General features: G+C 40.5%; 1 protein-coding gene across 1 annotated transcript in view; it reads right to left on the bottom strand.

Moving 5' to 3' along the window:
• Positions 1-203: 203 nt before the first annotated feature.
• LY75 (lymphocyte antigen 75) overlaps positions 204-20,307 on the bottom strand; it is a 237,303-nt gene continuing 217,199 nt past the window's right edge. The window contains exons 29-35 of the mRNA XM_082260091.1: positions 19,531-19,725; positions 14,861-15,084; positions 8,822-8,996; positions 8,564-8,722; positions 6,450-6,572; positions 2,137-2,301; positions 204-554 (exon numbers count right to left, since the gene is read on the bottom strand). Of these exons, the coding sequence (XP_082116217.1) occupies positions 388-554; positions 2,137-2,301; positions 6,450-6,572; positions 8,564-8,722; positions 8,822-8,996; positions 14,861-15,084; positions 19,531-19,725 (1,208 nt within the window). The 3' untranslated portion in view covers positions 204-387. The remainder of the gene's footprint in view (positions 555-2,136; positions 2,302-6,449; positions 6,573-8,563; positions 8,723-8,821; positions 8,997-14,860; positions 15,085-19,530; positions 19,726-20,307) is intronic.

Raw genomic sequence — 20,307 nt, 5'->3', positions numbered from 1 at the left:
CCCTTTTTGTGGAGCCCCATCTCCTTGGTGTAGGGCTGGTTCCACAGCCATACACAGGCTGTGCCCATGATCACCAATAACACCCATCTGACATGATTCCACAATATTCCTGGGAACAAATATTCTACAACAATATTATGTACCACAAACATCAAATTATATTAAAAAAAAATATTTTGGCTTAAAGAAAAGGAGTTAAAAAAGGACAGCCACCTAACAAATGTCCAACTAATGTGCATTTTTTGGAAGAGCATTCAAATTTGAATTAAAAACGAAAAAAACAAATAAAAACTTTAAAAATTCTGCCTGAGTGCTGCCAAAACCCACAAGATAGAGCTCTTCCACATTGTGCAAAATAAAAATCCAGGTAGTACATTGAAAACTGCTCTAGGAATAATCAATCATGGACTCCATCTGATCTTCTGCCCGTCGATAGCGAATGGATGAGAAGAAGAGAGGGTGCCGCCTTTTGTAGAGGTAGATGACAAGTCCAATGATCAGGGCTAGGATGATGAATATTGCAAATCCAACTGCAATACCCACTCCACTAGACTCTGGAAGGAAAAGAAATCCAAATTTTAAAGGAACAAATCAAGTATAAATAAAACCATTTATGACCCATCAGTGGTATAAACACAATCAATTGTAATACTTATTTCAGTTTCAAAAACAAAAATGGCTCTTTATATGTAATTTAGCTGAGTTCTAAAGCAGACAACATGAATAGCTTGTTGTATCTGCCCACATTGCTTTAAATGTAAAAAGTCAACACTTTTGGCAGCCAGAGTAGAGAAGAGCTAAAATCCCCATCAGATTTTTTTTTTTGCTGCCTGTGTCCTACTGGAGAGATTTCTCTTTACATCCTATCCTGGAGCTGCAATGGGAAATAGGTGAAAATTCTGATCATTTGGAGAGATTTTTTCTTAAGAAAGTTAGCACAGGAACAGATTGAAGGATTTCCACTCACTTCCTGCTCTGACTACAACAAGGCACATAGAGGGGTGAATTCCCTCCCAGTAATAACACAGCAAAAAAAAAAACAGAACAAAGTCTAAAGCCTGGTGGACACAGTTATTTCTTTTGGGTTGAAAAGAAAAAAACTGACGGCTTGGTCAGAGCCACTGTACTAACAGTGCGATGTAAGTACAGTGATCTCCCACACACACATGGGCCAAATGTGGGCGTTTTTTATTAAACCAGCCAATGTCTCCTGACATATGGCAGGTGTGAACTAGGCATAACGCTCCCCAGCTCTATCACCTTTGAAAAAAAGTGGAGCCAATAAGAAAAATTTTGTAATGGGCTCCACCCCCACAATTGACAGCGATGACATTCTAAAAAGATGGAGTGGCCACACAGCAGACATTTTTTCACTTTGCAAATCCACAGATATGTCATTGTTGGAAGCGTGCAAATCCATAAAGGAGAATAAATGAGGGCTGCTATTCTAATGAAACAGCAATGGGGTTATGTAAAGTGGCGAGTTTGCATTTAAATAACAGGATTTTTTTTACTGAATGACGCAGCAAGCTAGAAAAAAAAAAAAAAATGGCATGACCAACCACTTTTCTACATCTCAGTATATCAATAGGAGCTGTCAGCATGTTACAGGGGACATGGTGAACACAGACAATTTCCAGGTGTCAGGACCTGGATCACTCAGCCTTTCTTATTACCAGAACATGGTATAAAGGGTGCTACTCTCTGTTATGTTTGACAAATATTTAGTAAAGTGCTGCGTAAATTGTCTGCGCTATATAAATCATGTATAATAATAATAATTACAATGACTAATTGTATAATGCTTGACACATCATTGGCCTGTAGTTGTCCTAGTAATACAAAAAGTTGCCCGTTAAATGCCCACTCTAGCACCTTCTCCACAGGACACACGGAAAGCACTGGCAGGTGACAACATCTTGACTGTTTAGCTGGGCTCATACCCTGGTGGTGTCAGATCTCCCAAAGCGCGGGGAAGACACCGAAAACAGAAACATCCATTTAGGGAGAACCGTCTCTTTAATTGATCCAACATCAGTAAACCAAAATGAGATTTGATTACTCTTTGTACACTATCCCTACTCTTTGAACTGAATAAGGCTCTACATGATACAAGTTATACAAGATTCAACTTACTTAGAGGCGATTTGCAGACGACTCTTCCCAGGCCAGATGTGCAGGGAATTCTATTCCATGTGCCAGTCTCTGGGAATAAAACCGTACAGGAGCCGGCGGTCTTTGTTGAAACACTAGTCCAGTGGTTATATTTTATGGGTGATCCATCAAGCCATAATTGCTGATCTGTATGAACAGAGGAATCAAATATTAACAGTTCTACCAGGATAACCACATAAGAAAAGAAAAACCCAGCAGAGACTAACTATAAATTGGAAGTTAGATTTAAAAATACCATGTACCTCAATCTTCAACACAGTTGCAAACAAGTGTTTATTTTAAATCTCAACTCCAGTCTTTACTGTGAACTCATCAATAAATAGCTTAACCACTTAAGCCCCGGAAGATTTTACCCCCTTCCTGACCAGGGTTTTTTTTGCGATTTTTTATTGCGTGACTTTAATGGACAATTGCGCGGTCGTGCAACGCTGTACCTAAACGAATTTCACGTCCTTTTTTTCCCCACAAACAGAGCTTTCTTTTGGTGGTATTTGATCACCTGTGTGATTTTTTGATCATGCGCTATAAACCAAAAAATAGCGTAAATTTTGCAAAAATAACAATATTTTTCACTTTTTTTTTTATATGAAATTCCCCCCCAAAAAAAAAAGTAAAAATCAAAATTTAACATTTTCGGCCAATTTGTTATGCTACATATGTTTGGTAAAAAAAAAAAAAAAAAAAAAAAAAAAAAAAAAAAAAAAAAAAAAAAAATCGCAAAAAGCGTATTTTGATTGGTTTGCGCAAAAGTTATCGCGTTTACTAACAAAGGGAAAGATTTTTGTCATTTTTCGTGTTTTTTTTTTTTAACGAGTAATGGCGGCGATCTGCGATTTTTTTGCGGTACTGCGACATTGCGGCAGACAGATCGGACCCTTGACTGACATTTTTGACACTTTTGGGGGTACCAGTGACATTACTGCAGTAATCAGTGCTATATATATATGCACTGTTACTGCAAAAATGACACTGGCAGGGAAGGGGTTAACTTTATTGGACAGGGACGGGTTAAGTGTGTCCTAGGGGCGTGCGTCTAACTGTGATGGGACATGTCTCCTAGTGTAAAAACAGAGATCAACGGTTCTACATAGTAGAACCGTCTGATCTGCATTTTTACACAGGGAGAATGACAGGCGGCTTGTTTACATAAGCTGCTCTGCCTTTCTCCCGTTCTACCGACGATCGTAGTGTGACCGGCGGACATCGGGTCCGTCGGTCACACTCCCGCACTTCTCCGTGAACGAGCCTCAGCGGGCGCGCGCTCGCCCGCTATTGGCTCTAAAGCGGATGACAGGCGAGTGACGTAGATCTACGTCACTCTGCCTGGCCGGGGCTGACTGCCGCAGTAAATATACTGTGGGCAGTCGGCAACCGGTTAAAGAAGTTCATCTTTTTGGGCAGAATTTCAGTTTTCATAATTTTTCCATTTCTGGCCTAGCTGTCCCAGTGTGCTTTTCTCTCACTTGCCTTTCCCATAGGAGGTTTAAAATCTTGTCCGTGTATTTGAATGTTTGAACTGATTTTCATATTCCATCACTTCCCATAGATTCTCCTAACATTTCGCTGCATGCAATGGTGTTAACTGTGCAGATTTCATTCTGCTCACCACCGCTAGCAGTGACACACACAGTGAACCCAGGCAGTAGTCCAGGTCTACAGAGGTTGGGTCCATGACTGTGTGGGGTCCCGGGAGGAAGGTGAATGAGGATAGGCATTTTTCAACCAAGAAATGGGGAAAGTACCTAAAAATCCCCAGATCAGAGATGGTGGTGAATCTTCCAATGGGGACACTTTCAGTGACCCAGGCAACAACAACGGCTTTCCTGATTTTAGAGAGGTATTCTCTCACTTCTTGTTTGACTATGGGTCAGAAAGTGAAGGGAAATATTCTAATGAGACAGAGATGGCAAAAACAAACCTTACAGGGGTAATAACCATCCCCATACTCTATCCAAAATGAAAAAAAAAAAAAAGTTGCCTCTCGTGATCCTTTAAAAGAGTATGGAGTTTTTTTTTTTCTTTTCAGAATCATACTTACCTAGGTAGATGCAGCATTGGTTCGATGCTACATCTGTCCCCCGCCAGATTGAACACTCAGAACCGAGCGATCAAACACCACTGATCACTCGGGTTCTCAGAGCTCCTGGTGACTGTCAGTAACATCGGTCTGCTCTGTCCCCCCATGCTCACTGGAGCGCTGGGCTGCAGAGGGGGCGGAAGCAGCCAGCTCAGGCTCTCAGTGGCCTGCTGAGAGTCTGAGCCAAGTGCCAGTCCAGGTATGTGGGCGCATCCTAACTTCATTGTCGCAATCTTGCCCAAGCCCGGACCGCCTGTGTGACGTCAACCGACAGCGGACTCCAGCCCACTGTCTGCTGAAAACGGGTCACAAGAATGCAAAACGAACTGCACTCCTGTGATCCACAGAAGTACAGCCAAAAAAGCTTTGGCTGTTCTTCTTTAAGCTGGTGAGTTACGTCATTATCTATTTCAGGCCTTGCCATACCTTTCTAAATTCTAGAAGTTAAATCCAAAAAGCCATGCAAACCGTTTGTTTACCCCAATGTGACATATATTATTTATATCTATAGTAATTTCCATCTCAAATTAGCCATATGTACAGGGAGAACTTTGCCCTGAGCCCCAGGGCTCACAGGATTTTTAATAATGCTACAATGCTGGTAGTTATAAACTGTAGTGAAAAGTTCTTGTTACTTAAAGATGAACTCCAGGAAAACAGCTAAATACATAGATGAAACACATACTTTATACGAGAGCTGAATTATTTACCAAAGGATTGGATTTTCTTTTAATCTAGGGCGAATTTCTTCCCATTTAATTTAGGGCGAATTCACACTACACTGGGAGGCAAATCGCAGGGAAGTCGGACTGATCACCGATTTGGCCACTCTGCGTTGCTGGCTGCGCTAGATTACGAGCATTGCTTCCTTTTTTAGTGTTGTACAAGCTTTGACTAAAATGGAATTATTTGGCCCCAATACCAAATGATATGTCTGGCGGAAATCCAATACTGCTCACCATCCAAACAACCCCATTCCTACAATAATGCATGGAAGGTGGTAATATCCAGTTATGGGGGTGTTTCTCTGCAGCAAGGACTGAAGCTCTTGTCAGAATAGAAGAAAAAATGGCCAGGGCAAAATACCGTCATATTTTTGAGGAAAATCTGCTGCCCCCTGCCAGAAAGTTGTCAATGGGAAGAAGGTTTACCTTCCAACATGACAATGACCCAAAGCACACAGCAAAAATGACCAAACAGTGGCTGAAGGAGAAAAAGGTGAATGTCCTTGCATGGCCTAGACAGAGCCCAGGCTTAAACCCCATTGAAAATCAGTGGAATGACTTGAAGACTGCAGTCCACAAACGGTCACCATCAAATTTAACTGAAGCAGTTCTGTAAAAAAAGAGTGGGGAAATATTGCAAAGTCTAGATGTGCAAAGTTAGTAGAGACATCTCCCAACAGACTAAAGGCTGAAAAAAAAAAAAAAAAGGTGGTTCAACAAAATACTGACATAAGGGGGGGTGATCCTCTTTCCAACTCAGAGATTCTGTTTTTGAATTTCCTTTATTTTTTTCTGGCACCTTGGTATTATATCTTTCACTTGGATGTTAAAAGCTGCACTAGAAAATACAGCTGTATAAAACAAAAACGGTCTGTCTTTAATTTTGGCTGCAAAGCAACAAAACGTGATGTGAAAAAAAAAGGGGGGGGCAGGATTCTTTTCCATACCCCCTGTAAGCATTTCAGCACAGCTGCTTCTTCCTGCTTGTCTGAGCCCTGCAAGAGGCTGATACCAAGTCTAATTCAGGCGCTTACACTGTTTGCATTAGAGAACCATACATTTAAATGATGTACCGTATTTTCCGGCATATAAGACGACCCCCCCCTAATTTTCATCTACCGGTAATACTTATACTTGGGTTACCTTGGAGATATTATACTCGGCGTATAAGACGACCCCCCATTTTTGGGGGATTTTTTTGAAGTTCAAAAGTAGTCTTATACGCCAGAAAATACAGTATTTATGAATAGAGATCTGCATTCATTTGTGCCTTTTATGTGTGCCTAAATTTCAGCTTTAAGAAAAAGTAGCCTTCAAAAAAGCCAAGGGGTAATTTAGTCCAGAATTCTTTCATTATTAGAACATTGGGTTTGGGAGGACTTGACCATTTGAGCATTTGTTTTCCTTAGCAAAACTGAGAAATGAAGTCACTTGCAAATGTAAGTACATTCGTTATTTAGCCATCTACTTACCAGCTGAGTTTGGATCTACTCCGAGCCAAGTTCTGCGAGTGATAAATGCATCAGCCATCAAATATTTACTAACAAATTCATTCTCTTCCTCATCATTTATAGTCAGTAGCTTGGCTGTGGGATCTAGAAGACATGCATTGGAATATTAAAGATGTACTTGTTTGTTGTGACCGTTTTGGGTATACTACATAGCAGTGGTCACCTTTGGCTATGTATATGCATTTACCTAAAGCTTTTTTTTCAGGGAACAATAAAAGCCATAAATTGTAACTCCACTGTATAGTAACATGCATGGTGCAAACTCCTATGCAACCCTCTTGTGCAACCTGCTATAAAATGTGGGCCTTGAAGTGTTGACCCTTTTTTGCTTATAAAAGAGTTGTGGAAAGGTTTATTCCCCAGTTGTTTGTCAGGCCTGAGCACAGTCCTATGGAGGTGAGGGGACTGTGCACGGTTTGTTGCACTGCAAAGTCCCTATTCTGCACTGAATTGGGTCAGACTAGTAGTATGAAAAAACTTAGGTTCACTCTAAAGAGATTGACCATTTAGGAACACCAAAAGTTACCAACAGGCATGAGGTGCAGACAACCAGAGGCCCTATTACATAGCCACATCAGCTTTATTTTCTCCAGCTTTGCTAAGATCGTGGGCTACACTATACAAGTGATAAAGCTTGCCTGGCACTTCTTACGCCTCTACATTCTTACTAGACCATAACAACTGACAGCCTCACTGGCCAATAATAATGTATAGGAGGCAAACAGGGGCAGGCAAGCATCAGGAAGAAGACTGTTTAACCACTTAAGGACCGGACGAGTTTACCCCCTTAATCACCAGGCCATTTTTTTGCAATACGGCACTGCGTTACTTTAACTGACAATCGCACAGTCCTGCAATGCTGTACCCAAATAAATGTCCTTGTTTCCCCACAAATAGAGCTTTCTTTTGGTGGTATTTGGTCACCTCTGCGGTTTTTATCTTTTGCGTTATAAACAAACAAAAAAAAAAGAGCAACAATTCTGAAAAAATAAAAATTATATATATATATATATATATATATATATATTTTTTTTTTTTTTAATTTCCCAATAATTTTTTTTTTTTTTTTTAAATACATTTTTTTCATCAATTTAGGCCAACGTGTATTCTGTCAAATATTTTTGGTAAAAAAAATCCCAATAGGTGTATATTGATTAGTTTGCACAAAAGTTATTGCTTCTACAAACTAGGGGATAGATGTATGTCATTTTTATTTATTTTCTTTATTAGTAATGGCGCCATCAGCGATTTTTAGCAAGACTGCGACATTGCGGCGGACAGATCGGACACCTGACACTTTTGAAGGGACCAGTGACATTACTACAGTAATAAATATGCACTGTTACTGTACTAATGACACTGGAAGGGAAGGTGTTAACACCAGGGGCGATCAAAGGGTTAAATGTGTCCCTAGGAAGTGCTTTCTAACTGTATAGGGCAGGGATTCTCAAACTACGGCCCTCCAGCTGTTGTGGACCTACACATCCCATGATGCATTGTAAAACTGACATTCACAGTCATGACTAGGCATGATGGGAATTATAGTTCCTGAACAACTGGAGGGCCATAGTTTGAAGACAGCTGGTATAGGGGATCGACAGAGACCGGTGATCCTAAACAGGATGAACACAGGACCCCTGTGATCAACTCTGACAGAACAGCGGTCTGCCTTGTTTACATAGCGATTGCGGGAGGCCGGACCCGCTGATTGGCTCCCCCTCTGGCAAATCGGCGCTTGTGCGCGCCTCCACTATGAATTGCACGAAGCGACGTACAGGTACATCGTTTTGCGTAATAGAGCCGACCTGCTGGTCGGCTAGTTGTTTAAAGTGGGAGTAAACTCCCATTTATGAATTTTAACCATAGCTAAGCGTGGAACCATAGCTAAGCCCTGGAAGAGCTAAGTTCTAGGCAAGTTTCACATAATGTTCTAGTATGCGCTGCATACTAGCACATTATAACTTTGCCTTACAGGTTAAAAAATGTTTTTAAAAAAAATAGCCAGCAGTTTACTACTGCTTTAAGAAACAAGCAACAACATACTCTTCGATTTTGATATGGTTATGGTCACATACCTAAAGTCTGGCACATCTTGATGGCTTGTTCGCTAGTGTACACAGAGTAGTTGTAGATCTCTACGTCAAACGCATAGCAAAAATCCTTTTGACGAACCCATAGTGCTGAGTTGTCTGTTTTGGGGCACCGTGAATCAATCTCTATAGACTTGGATTTTGCTGCAACAGATCAAAGAAAGATGCAGAACAACAATAAATAGGACACTCTGAAATATTAATTATGGAACTATAATGTGTATATAAAGACCTATAACTTACTTTCCCTTGGTTTATAGCAAATAGCACCATCCAGGGGTTCAGTGCATTTCTTGGAGATCCACTTTCCCTTTGTGTCCAAATAGACGCAGTTTCCATGAGGCAGCTGTGTGTCCAGATCCGCAATTGCATAGTTGACCAAAGTACCATCTGACCATTCTGTTCCTGAGACCGATCCCTGTTGGCCGAATCAAGTACAACAGTCAGAGAAAGGATAATGAAAAAACATTACTCCCCACAGCTTCATCTGCTACCGTATCACTAATCAATCTTTACAGAATGTACAGTATGATGTCTGTGCGCACAATAGAAAAATTCCTGATCACCAGATGTTATTTGTTTTCTAAGTAAAGATCTGTGATTTCCACTTTCATGAACATACCATGTGCAAAACCTGTAGTAACAGAGCTCAAACAATATCAATTATAGATGGATCAGCATCTAGATTCATCTACATAAGGTTTAATTGGAAAAAAACTTGGTCAGGCCAGGTAAAGGTTAGTTTCACTTTTAGCAAGAAAAAAAAAAAAAAATATGCATTTATATTCTTTTTTTTTCACAGGAGCCTGAAAAGCATTACAATGCCAGGCTCCTGCAGGCTCTTCCTCCAGCTCCAGGAAGGGTCAATGGACTATAAAAGCAGTGGGATTGGGAGGGAAAGGGTGATAACATGCAACATATATTGAAAAGATGAAGATGATCTTTCGGCTGATTCACACCAGCCACTGCATTGCAGCACAGTGGCTGGTGTGCAGTGCGATCCAGCTGAGCATAGCGATAATGCGCTGAGCTTGGCAGAACGCGCTATTTCCATTTTTTCCCCTTTACAACAAACTTTGTTGAGTTTGTTACAAAGACATCTTATAAACTTCAACTGCCGACCAGGTGGTGCGAAGAAGAGGACTGCAATTTTCATTTTTATCAGAGCACTATGCCCACACACCATTGCAACGCATTAGTGCGAACCAAGCACATAGGAGACGAGGCATTTTGTCTTGTCCATGCAGTGGGACTGCACTGGAATAGCCACCCAATGCAGTCCCACCACATCTGGTGTGAATATACCCCAAAACATACCTTTTCATATAGAGATATGGAGGCTTTCAGTACTAAAAAAATCACAGTGTACCAGATGTCACACAAATCAGATGGGTTCAATGAGTCTCTATAACAAGCATGCAGCATAGGAGTTTGACTTCACTTCCTGCATATGTTCTACCAGTCATATGACTGTTACAAGATTAGTCTGACAGTCGGGAAGCGAGCATTTCCACAAGGTGGTGGGCAGTCATATTTCTGTGCGCACAAGTTTAAATCAGATTTTGACTGGCCACAGATATTGCTGGCTGTGGTGGTAGATTTTTTTATTTTTTATTATTCTACCACAGGAATAAGATAACATATTCAATATGAAGCAAGGTCCACTTATTTATTCAGGTCTCCTCCAAATGACAAAAATCTGTATTATAATAAAAATGTGGGCCTGCAGGGTGTAGTAGGTCTTAAACATGATGTTCCCCGAACTTAAGGCAGCCTTTCACCTACCCAACTGGATGTTTTTTTAGGCAACTGCAGGTTAGGCATGCCTTCGGCTGGCAGTTCCCCTCTCGGATCACTCTGGATTCTGACCCTGTAGAGAGGATGTTGACCTCCAGTGTGATGGATAAACCCCTTTTCTGCTCTCTATCCACGCTGGTCTATGGCCTATACAGCCAAAACAAGTCGGTTGTATTCCAAATGGAATGCAGATATCCCTGTTTTGGAGGAGGATGACTGGGAGGATTGCCTGGGCGCTTATATCAACACTATGGTCTCAGCCAGGGATAGATTTATTCAACTTTGGTTGCTACTTAGTTACTATACCCCTCAGCGCTTAGCAGCCATTCAGTCATCTTTTTCATCGGCTTGCCCACACTTTCAGGCCCAGTTTCTTCATATGGTATGGTCTTACAGCTGTTCTGCATGCAGGTGGTGTCTGAGGTCAATTCAGCGTGTGGTTTAACTCTTGGATTGGACCCCAAGGTTTTCCTGTTAAACGTTTTTGATGACTCTCTTTTGATATGTGAAAAATTTTATCTCCTATACTTCATTTAATGCACGCAGGGAGATACTCCTATGCTGGAAGTCCTCTCAGCCTCCTACGGTTACTTCCTGGTGCTCTGGGGTGAATCAGGCGCTACCCCTGTATAAGCTTACCTACCTTAACCGGAAGTGCCCTAGGAAGTTTGACAAAATTTGGTCTGCCTGGATAGATTCCTGGGGTACAGGGGCGGACTGATGGCTTTAACCTGTTTATGCTGCCAATGTTGAACATCTAATAATCCTTAAATTGGGTATTTGTGTTGGAGAATTGCTGAGTTGGTTTCCCAAATTTGCCCCCCACCCTCCTCCCTCTGTTCTTTCCCTCTCCCCTTTTCAGGATGGATTTGGGGAGTTGGGGGGTTTCCCTTCTTTTCTCTCTCATCCTTTTTCTTTCTCTCCCTACTCTTCCCTTCTTCCTCCTTCCACTCCCCCCCCCCCCTCCTTTCCCCATGCATGTCACCCAATTCTAGCAGCGAAATTTGGGTTCTTTGCTCTCACGTTAGTATACAGCTTCTGTCTATTGCTATGGAATTTTAGTACTATGTACCTAATCGTTTTTCCCTTTTTCTTGAATGCACTGCAATGTACCGCGTTTGTGCACCTCTTCCTTCAATAAAAAATTTTTCAATTAAAAATAAAAATTTACTCACTTAACACCCTGGCTTCCACACTGAAGAAGGCGGCGTCATCATCCACCTCACAAGAAGTTATGTACCCCAAAAAACTTATGAGAAGATGCTGCCTCTGGATCTAGCCAGGGGAATAAAGGACCTCACCCTAGCTTAAAGAAGTAATAAATCCAAAAGCAAACATTATATTACAGCTCATCAATTATTAAATGTAATGGCTGCATTTGTTTTCTTTTTTAGGCTATTTTCATCTGGTGATCAAGCCAGCAAGTCTGTTTTTCAAAAGCACAAGCTTTCCAGAAGAATGTAACCGTTTACATGGATGAGACAATCCATTCGCCACACTAGCAGGGGTGATTAAAATGATCAGCTTTTATTTATTCATGTAAAACGGTTATCCCAAAAGGAAATACACTGTAGCTGTAACTGAATATAAAGGGTGAGCTGGAGATTGGCTTCAATTTGTTAGCGTATCTAAATATGCTAATACATTTAACACCCCCTCTCACCCCTGTCTCACTAATACAGAAGGTGTGTTCCTGGACAGATCACTAGGTAAAAACTGAGGGAAGAAAGTCAAAGAATAGAAAACAGACGCAGCCACCACATCTAATGATTGGTAAGCTGCAAGATAATACATTCTTGGTTTTGGGTTTATTACTGTTTTATGCACCACAGGCAGAAGCCAGGGGTAACACAAGTATGTTTACCAACTTTCCCACTTTTCTTGGTTATTAACTTTACTGCATTTTGGCATGGGAATTTTGGCTTACCTGTAAACTTCAAGAATTGATTCTTAAACCATGGGTTATATGCGCTTCCTTCAGGTGATTGGACACAGACAAAAGCTTTGCTAGGGTTGCACCCCAATGTATCCATATATTCCCATCCAATCTGTGAGGCTCCAGTTTTGTTAGCAAACAGTAAGGAGATAAAGGAACGAGGGAAGGGTGAACAGACCCAGACAGACAGTTGACAGCAGAAGAACCTTGCGGCCAAAGCACGCTCCAGCGAAGACCCAAACAGCCACACGGGAAAAATAATGATTTTAATCCTTTTACATGCGTTGGCAGCAATGGCAGGTTTTACAGACCCTCCCGGCTTCTACTAAAAACCTAGAAGTGATGGGTAAAATGTCACTTCCAGGTCCTTTTCTCATTTTCCCTGGTCGCTGTGGCTGGGGAGAGGCTAATTGAACACTACCTGCACTTCAGGGGGCAGATGAGACATCCAGGTTCTAAACATGTAAAATTTCACGCTTCAAGGGCACCTACGCACGGAAATGTTGAAAATGTTGTTGTGCTACATGTTACATATCACTGTGCATGCTGGAGTGAGGGCAAAAGGCAAAAATTCTAGGGCCATTATTCACCCAGCTTTTAGAGCATTGCCTATGGAAAATTTAGGGTGCTGGAGATTGTCGCCATTTCACAGCCACGTGCGAATTTAAGGCTTGACAGTGTCTACTTACTCAGTGCAACCTCATCTTTAATATTTTACAAAAGATGGGCTAATGTGTATTTTTTTTTTTTACAAAAACCTTTCACTTGATATACTGTTGCTCTGATATCAAGTGACATAAAAAATTGGATTTACCACAATTTTGTTCTTCATGGTATCTATGTTCAGAAAATATATAATGTTTTGAGGGCTTAATTAAAGTAATCATTAAGTGAGAGTGAAGTATTAAAACATGAACATAGCATTAAGTGGTGTCCCACCAACCTGAAAAACAGACCCAATTACCCTGACATTTTGGGGAGAATGGGCTCAGGTAGTGAAGTAGGAACCGACCCACGCTCCTGACAACGTCAATCCTATGACGAAACGCCACGTCAAGCGGTACCAAATGTGACCACGCCCCCAAGCCGGCTTTTATACAATTGAATGCTGCAGCCCGTGTTTTCTCCACCGTGTATTTAAGATATGACTGCTTGTCTCTACGAACATTGAGTGTGATAACTTTTAATAAATTACCTTTGTTTTAAATGGTATCAAGCTATGTGCCCTGTGGTCCCTTTTTACATCTATGTGGTTCCCATGTGTCTTCCTGAGGGTACATTTTGAAGGTCTTCTCTGATGATCTGCACCTGTTGGGTTTAACCCCTTTATGCGCATCTGGCTTTTCCATTCATTTGGAAGCCAACATCATCTGGTAAGAAGCCATTTGTCTCTTTGCTTCACTGGGGGCTTATATTTGTTTTCTCTGCCATGAGAGGAGCACCGTCTCCACCTGCATGCTGGGACTTTTGGTTCTTCTATACAGCACTAAGTTTTTTTACCATTGGATTTTCTCCTATTCATGGACTTTTCACTTTCAAAAATGTTTCTGGATTTATGTGCACATATATTTAAGAATTTTCTTTGATAGTCATTACTATTTAGCGCTACACGTTTTTTTTTATATTATCTTTATGAACTTTTTCTATAGGTTTGCGTAAGCTGCTTGTTTTCTATTTATTTACATATTTTTGATTTGCCATTTCATCAGTAATAGCGCAGAATTTTTTACGTTTATGTAGTTAAGTAGGAACTTGCTCCCTGGGGTGTCAGTTTCTAAGAGAAGTTGTGAGGACACTCCTGACCCCACCTATATGATAAAGTGAAAAATGTATGACATGATAATTCAATTTTCACAAAAGGCGATAGGAAGGAAACAAAAAAACTGTAGCCTCACAGAGTGGGTGGAGTTATATGGGTGCACAGGAGACGGTCCCAGCAAAACTTTTGCCAGCATTCAATCACCTGAAGGCAGTGGCATACAACCCATGGTCTAATAATTCTAAATCTGTTCTGTACCATTTATATATATATATATATATATATATATATATATATATATATATATATATATAGATCTCAGAAATGTTTATTTATTTTTTGCAAGGTCTTTAAAAGAGACACCGCCACCTTGCCCATTGTCACTTTGCTAACGACTGGTGGCAGCTCCAGTGCCATCATCATTATCCTTGCCTATTTAGTGATTCACTGACTGGGGACAAGTATGCAGCCAATGAAGTCAGTTTCCAGGTCAGCAAAAGGAAATAGTAACAAAAAGATGAGAATGACAGCATTGGAATTTTCAGAAACAATAGTAACATGCATGCTATATAAATCCCCGAATAATAATAATAATATATTTCTATTTCTATATTTGCTTGAAGCAGAACACAAAATTAAATTGCCTCAATGTGATGGTGATACAGAGCTCAGGGTTATGTAAGAAGCTGAAGAAAATTAGATCGCAATTCCTCAAAAGCCAAAAGCCAAATTTTCAGCGTTGGCTAGAACAAAGAAACACAACAAGAACCAACAAGAAACACACACTTACATCGTTGTTCCATAACCCAATCCAGAGGAAGAATCCATTCTGTCTTACAATGTTTTCCAGAAAGAGCTGTTGATGGTTATTGTGAACACTGGCCAGATTGCCACCATTCTGCCTGCACTCCTTCACCGCCTCAAACCACGTCAGCTTCTTCTTCAAAACAAAGTATGTGGAATTGTCAAACGGTATAGCATTTGGCAATGGTTTCAAGTATTCGCTCTTTGATCCTGAATGAAAAGAAAAACCAGAACATGTGAAAAAAATGTATGAGGCCAAATGATACACCAGCTGAAGCAAGCCTGTCATATAACAAATGTAGAAAGCTAAAATATTAGGATTTTGGTTCACCTGTAAAATAATTTCTTGGAAGTACATCACAGGGCACAAAAGACTTCATATTCATGACTTCGACTTCTTGGGTTATGCTGCCACCTTCAGGTAAATGGATACTTGCCAAAACAAAAAGGCAAGAATCCCTGCCCACACATACCAAGGTTTTACTGTAGTACACAAATACTTTCAGTGATTGTAATTCTCTCAAGAATCTTTTGATTTGATTAAACTTTTTTTTTTATTTTGCATTTTTTATTATTTGTATGGAATCATTTATGGTTTGTTATAGAGAACATAGTAGCGCCTTACTTTTGCTAATTTCACATAATGTAATAGCTGCGGGGGATGAGCTGATGGAGAAAAAAAAAAAAGTACAGTTGTTAGGTGTAGGCCGAATAGGCTTCGCTGACGAGGAGGGTTTTCAGGGATCGTCTTAAAGCAAAAAGAGTAGAGTGACAGATTGGGGTAGGGAGTTCCATAGGCTAGCAGAGGTTCGGGAGAAGTCCTGGAGGCGAGCATGGGAGGAGGTGATGAGAGAGCTAGAGAGCAGGAGGTCTTGGAAGGAACAAAGAACGATTAGGTTGGTATTTTGAGACTAGCTTAGTGATGTAGCTGGGGGCAGATTTGTGGATGGCTTTGTAAGCGGTTAGTATTTTGAATTTAATTTGTTGGGGGGAGCAGAAGCCAGTGGAAGGATCAGCAGAGAGGAGTAGCAGACATTAAACGGTTGGTAGGGTGGATGAGTCTGGCAGCAGCATTCATGATGGACTGAATGGGGGACAGCCTATGTAATGTTAATCCTGTGTAGAGGGAGCTTCAGTAGTGGAGGCGAAAGATGACCAGGGAGTGAACTAGGAGCTTTGTGGTTTCATTGGTTAGGAAGGGGCAGATTTTGGAGAGGTTTCAGAGGTTGAGGCAGCAAGATTTGGACAGAGTGGATGTGGGGCTGAAATGATAGATCAGAGTCTAGGATTACACCTAGAACTTTGGAATGGGCTTATAGTTGTGCCATTGCTCTTGACAGATAAAATCGGGGGAAGAGGGAACTGGGAAGGAAATCTTTTGAGCTCGGTTTTGGATAGATTGAGTTTGAGGAAGTGGTGTGACATCCAAGCTGATATGTCTGTTAGTAAATTAGTGATATGTGAGGAGACTGAAGGAGTGAGCTGAGGGGTAGAGAGATATGTGGGTGTCGTCAGCATAGAGCTGGTATTGGAAGCCATGGGAGGCAGCTGACGCAGGGAGGATTTGCAAATCTCATAAACCCATATTTTATTCACAAAAGAAAATATATCAAATGTTTAAACTGAGTAAATGTACCATTTTAGAAAAAAAGATCATTTTTAAATTGATGGCAGTTTTCAACAAGTTGGGTCAGGACCATGTTTACCATGGTGAAGCATCCCCTCTTTTTTCAACACTAATGTCGGGGAACTGAGGAGACCAGTTACTGGCGGTTTGCAAGAGGAATGTCATCCCTTTCTTTCCCGATATAAGATTCTAATTGCTCAACAGTCTTGGGTCTTCTTTGTTGTATTTTTTATTTCAAGATTTTCAGATTCTACTATGAAGCCATGCTGTCATAGAAGCAGTATGCAGTTTGGAATGGTCTTGTTGAAATATGCAAGGCCTTCCATTAAAAAGATGCGGTCTGGATGGGAGAATATGCTGTTCCAAAACCTGAATATAAAAAGCGTTCAGTATGATGCCTTTTCAAGAATGCAAGCTGCCCATTCCATGCACACTAATGCACATCCATACAGTAACATTAGAGATGTAGGCTTTTGAAAGGAGCACTGATAAGCTGGAAAGTCCCTCTCCTTTAGTCAGGACGACAGAGCACCTATGGTTGCCAAAAAGGATGTCAAACTTCGATTCATCTGACCATAAGACAGTTTTCCACTTTGCAACAGACCATTTTAAATGATCATGTTCAGATATGGCTTCTTCTTTGCATGATAGAGCTTTACCTGTCATTTTTGGATGGTATGGCGAACTGTGTTCACAGTGATTTTTGGAAGTATTCCTGAGCCCGTGCGGTAATGTTCATCATGTCTGTTTTTAATGCAGTAGCGTCTCAGGGCCCAAAGATCATGGGCATCCAATACTGCATTCAGAGATTGTCACAGAGATTTCTCCAGATTCTTGGCAGCTTCTGATATTATGTAATGTAGATTATGATATATTTAAAGTCTTTTAAATTTTACGTTGAGGACCATTATTTTAAAACTGTTCAACAATTTTTAGGTGCAGCTTTTCACAGATTGGTTAACCTCTGTCCATCTTTACCTCTGAGACATTCTGACTCTCTAAGATGTTAATTTTCTACCCAATCATGTTACTGATCTGTTGCCAATGAACCTACTGTAATTATTTGCTAAATGTTCCTTCCTTCTTAGTACCACTTACTTTGCCAGCTTTTTGTTGCCCTGTCCCAACTTTTTTGAGACACGCTACAGGCATCAATTTCAAAATTATCTTATTTTTCTTGGTGCATTTCCTCAGTTTAAACATTTGCTATGTTTTCTATTGTGAAAAAGATATAGGTTTTTAAGATTTTGCAAATCATTACATTCTGTTTTTATGTAGATTTTACACCCCGTGTGAACATTTTTGGAATAAGGGTTGTACAGTAGGGCCCACAAAAAAAAAAATGTAATTGTGGGCACAGTGCGACAACCTTATGTAACTCCCTATGGCCGAAATATAGTTGGGCTCTGTTGGTTATGCCTGTGGGTGCTGAGAATTCCGGTAACACAATAAGGTGAAAAAAGCTCTCTAGACAGTAAAATAAATCTCACAATTTAGACCTGTTATCCTTTCAGTAAATAAATAACATACTAGGTGCAGTATCACATACCAACAACATGTTCTCAATGCTCTACAACCACTGATTCCAAATTGGTTGCCACCAGTAAAATTGTAAAATGTGCTGGGCATCCTAACCGGGTGACCATGTTGTTCAGAGGTCCTAAACAGCCATGACAGTTTCGAACAATAAGGAGACATTATAAACAGCAGTGATTCCCTGTACAACCCCCCAGGAAGGCATCTGATAAACACCACAAACTTTAGGCTGCATACCAGAATATGCTTTCCAATTTCTTAAGAGGACAAATGCAGACCCTCTCAAGCCTATTACCGGAATCCACATTTCAGTTTAGGTGCCCCTGTAAAAAACATTCAAACATGCAAGCTTGTGCAATCAGAAAAGCAACCAGATATCCTGCCAGATCACACCCCATCATAAATACCTTAGCTGGAGTCATTAGCAATACAGATTGCGGTCTCTCTTCCCTGGTTGAATCAAGAACTCTAATGAATTTCATAACTCAATAAATAATACCAGTACAGCCAGAATAAGGACATATTTACCGCTAACAGTTAATTAGTAGTGTTTTGAGCCAAACGCCACTTCCCTAAAAGTACCGGGAGCAGAACTGGCCCAATTCCTCTTCTATGGGAACTGGACATCCGAAACCTATCATTTATATCCATTCAAAAGGCAACTGCGTGCTAGACAAGGATAAGTTAGCAGACTGTAACCTGTAGGTATTCAAAGATATTAATACCTACAGGAAACTAATCTGGGACATTATTGTAGACTGATGGACATCCCATCGGCACTCCTCAGCCGCTTAATTGGTCAAATAATTTCTGTTAACTCCCCCCTCACGGACAAGAAAAGAGGCTGAGCCTCTGCAGTTGACAGAGGCATCCCTACTTTCTACAACCCTTAATGGGATGTCACCAAGCTCAAAGATATTGTGACAAGGCTCATAATGGCTTGTTATCTGGTGAGTACATAGAATGGTGAAAAGATACCACAGCTAAAGAACCCTGTGTAACACTTTGGACCCTCAAGTTGATGATTATATGCTGGCTTATATTTTCTGGTGAGTGTTTTGGCATATTACACTGTTACAGTTGGTCTTTGGAGCCTATTAAGGACTTCTTGCTGATTAGGATTGATTACACTTGGGACTATAGCCATTTACCTAACACATGGACATTCACTAAACACTGAAGCGCTGCACTTGCTTAATTTCATTGTTCATTAAGGGTTGTATATTCACCTTTACGGGTGTTAGCTGCTTATTGAATACCTTATCAGAGCACATTTGTTCAATTTTATATACAAAGTTGTCATTTCACTAACAGTCCACCCATTCATACCACAAGTCCTTTATCCGATACACTCACTGTGCACCAAATTGCTGAAGTGGAGTATAATTTGTAAGACCTTGAAAAAAATGTAAACACCATCCATGTGTATCTTATTATTGGGCAGGAAAATAGTTTGTTTTACTGGAAACAGAATATTATGCCTCTGGGCTTACCCATTTCAATCTTGCAGGCCACAATGGAGTGCTGCTGATAAAACATCAGGTCATAGTTATTTGGGTTGTGGAAAATATCCCAGAAGCCATCAAGCCTGATCCCTGCATAAAAGCGGTTACTTGTCATATTAGGCCGCCCAGCCACCCAGTTTGAATATTGCACAAAGGTCTCGTCATGCCAACGAAGATTATTTTCTAGAGAAAGAAAAATTATGACACATTCAGTGTAAACACATATTTACATCACATAATGAATGACTTAGAAGTCCAGCTTAGATCTGCAACAGAAACAATATAAACGGTGTAGCAGAGCATAAATTCCAGCATCTTTGCACTATTTCTCCTGCATGCTTAAAGAAGAGCTCTGGGATAGGCAAAAAAATCCTCCATTAGTACACCCCCTACACAAAACACTAAACAGTGAAAACATTTTTTGAAATTCATTACCATTGAGGAGAAAAAAGTCTAACAATTTTTAGGAAGTCCTCTCTGTAATTCAAAAGATAACCGCACCGGTTTTTAACCCCTTTGTTTGTTCACCCTTTTGAAAACTCAATAAAAATGTATTGGTTAAAAAAAAAAAAAAAAGATAACAGCACCTGCTCTGCCAAGGAGGAGGTGTTAAAACAGTGATATATCATATCCCCTCCTCTCATTTTACAGGAAAAGGAACTACATTTCCCATGAACCTTTGGGAATTGCAGTGAATGTGGCAGGGTAAACAAGACCTGTACATGTTAAATGTGAACTCACCCACTTCAACATAAATCACGCCTC

The sequence above is a fragment of the Pelophylax lessonae genome (genome assembly GCF_965119305.1).
Source record: "Pelophylax lessonae genome assembly, chromosome: 6".
In the NCBI taxonomy this organism is placed as follows: Eukaryota; Metazoa; Chordata; class Amphibia; order Anura; family Ranidae; genus Pelophylax; species Pelophylax lessonae.
The sequence above is the reverse complement of the archived record's forward strand: the minus strand, read 5'-3'. Positions and strand labels throughout refer to the sequence as shown.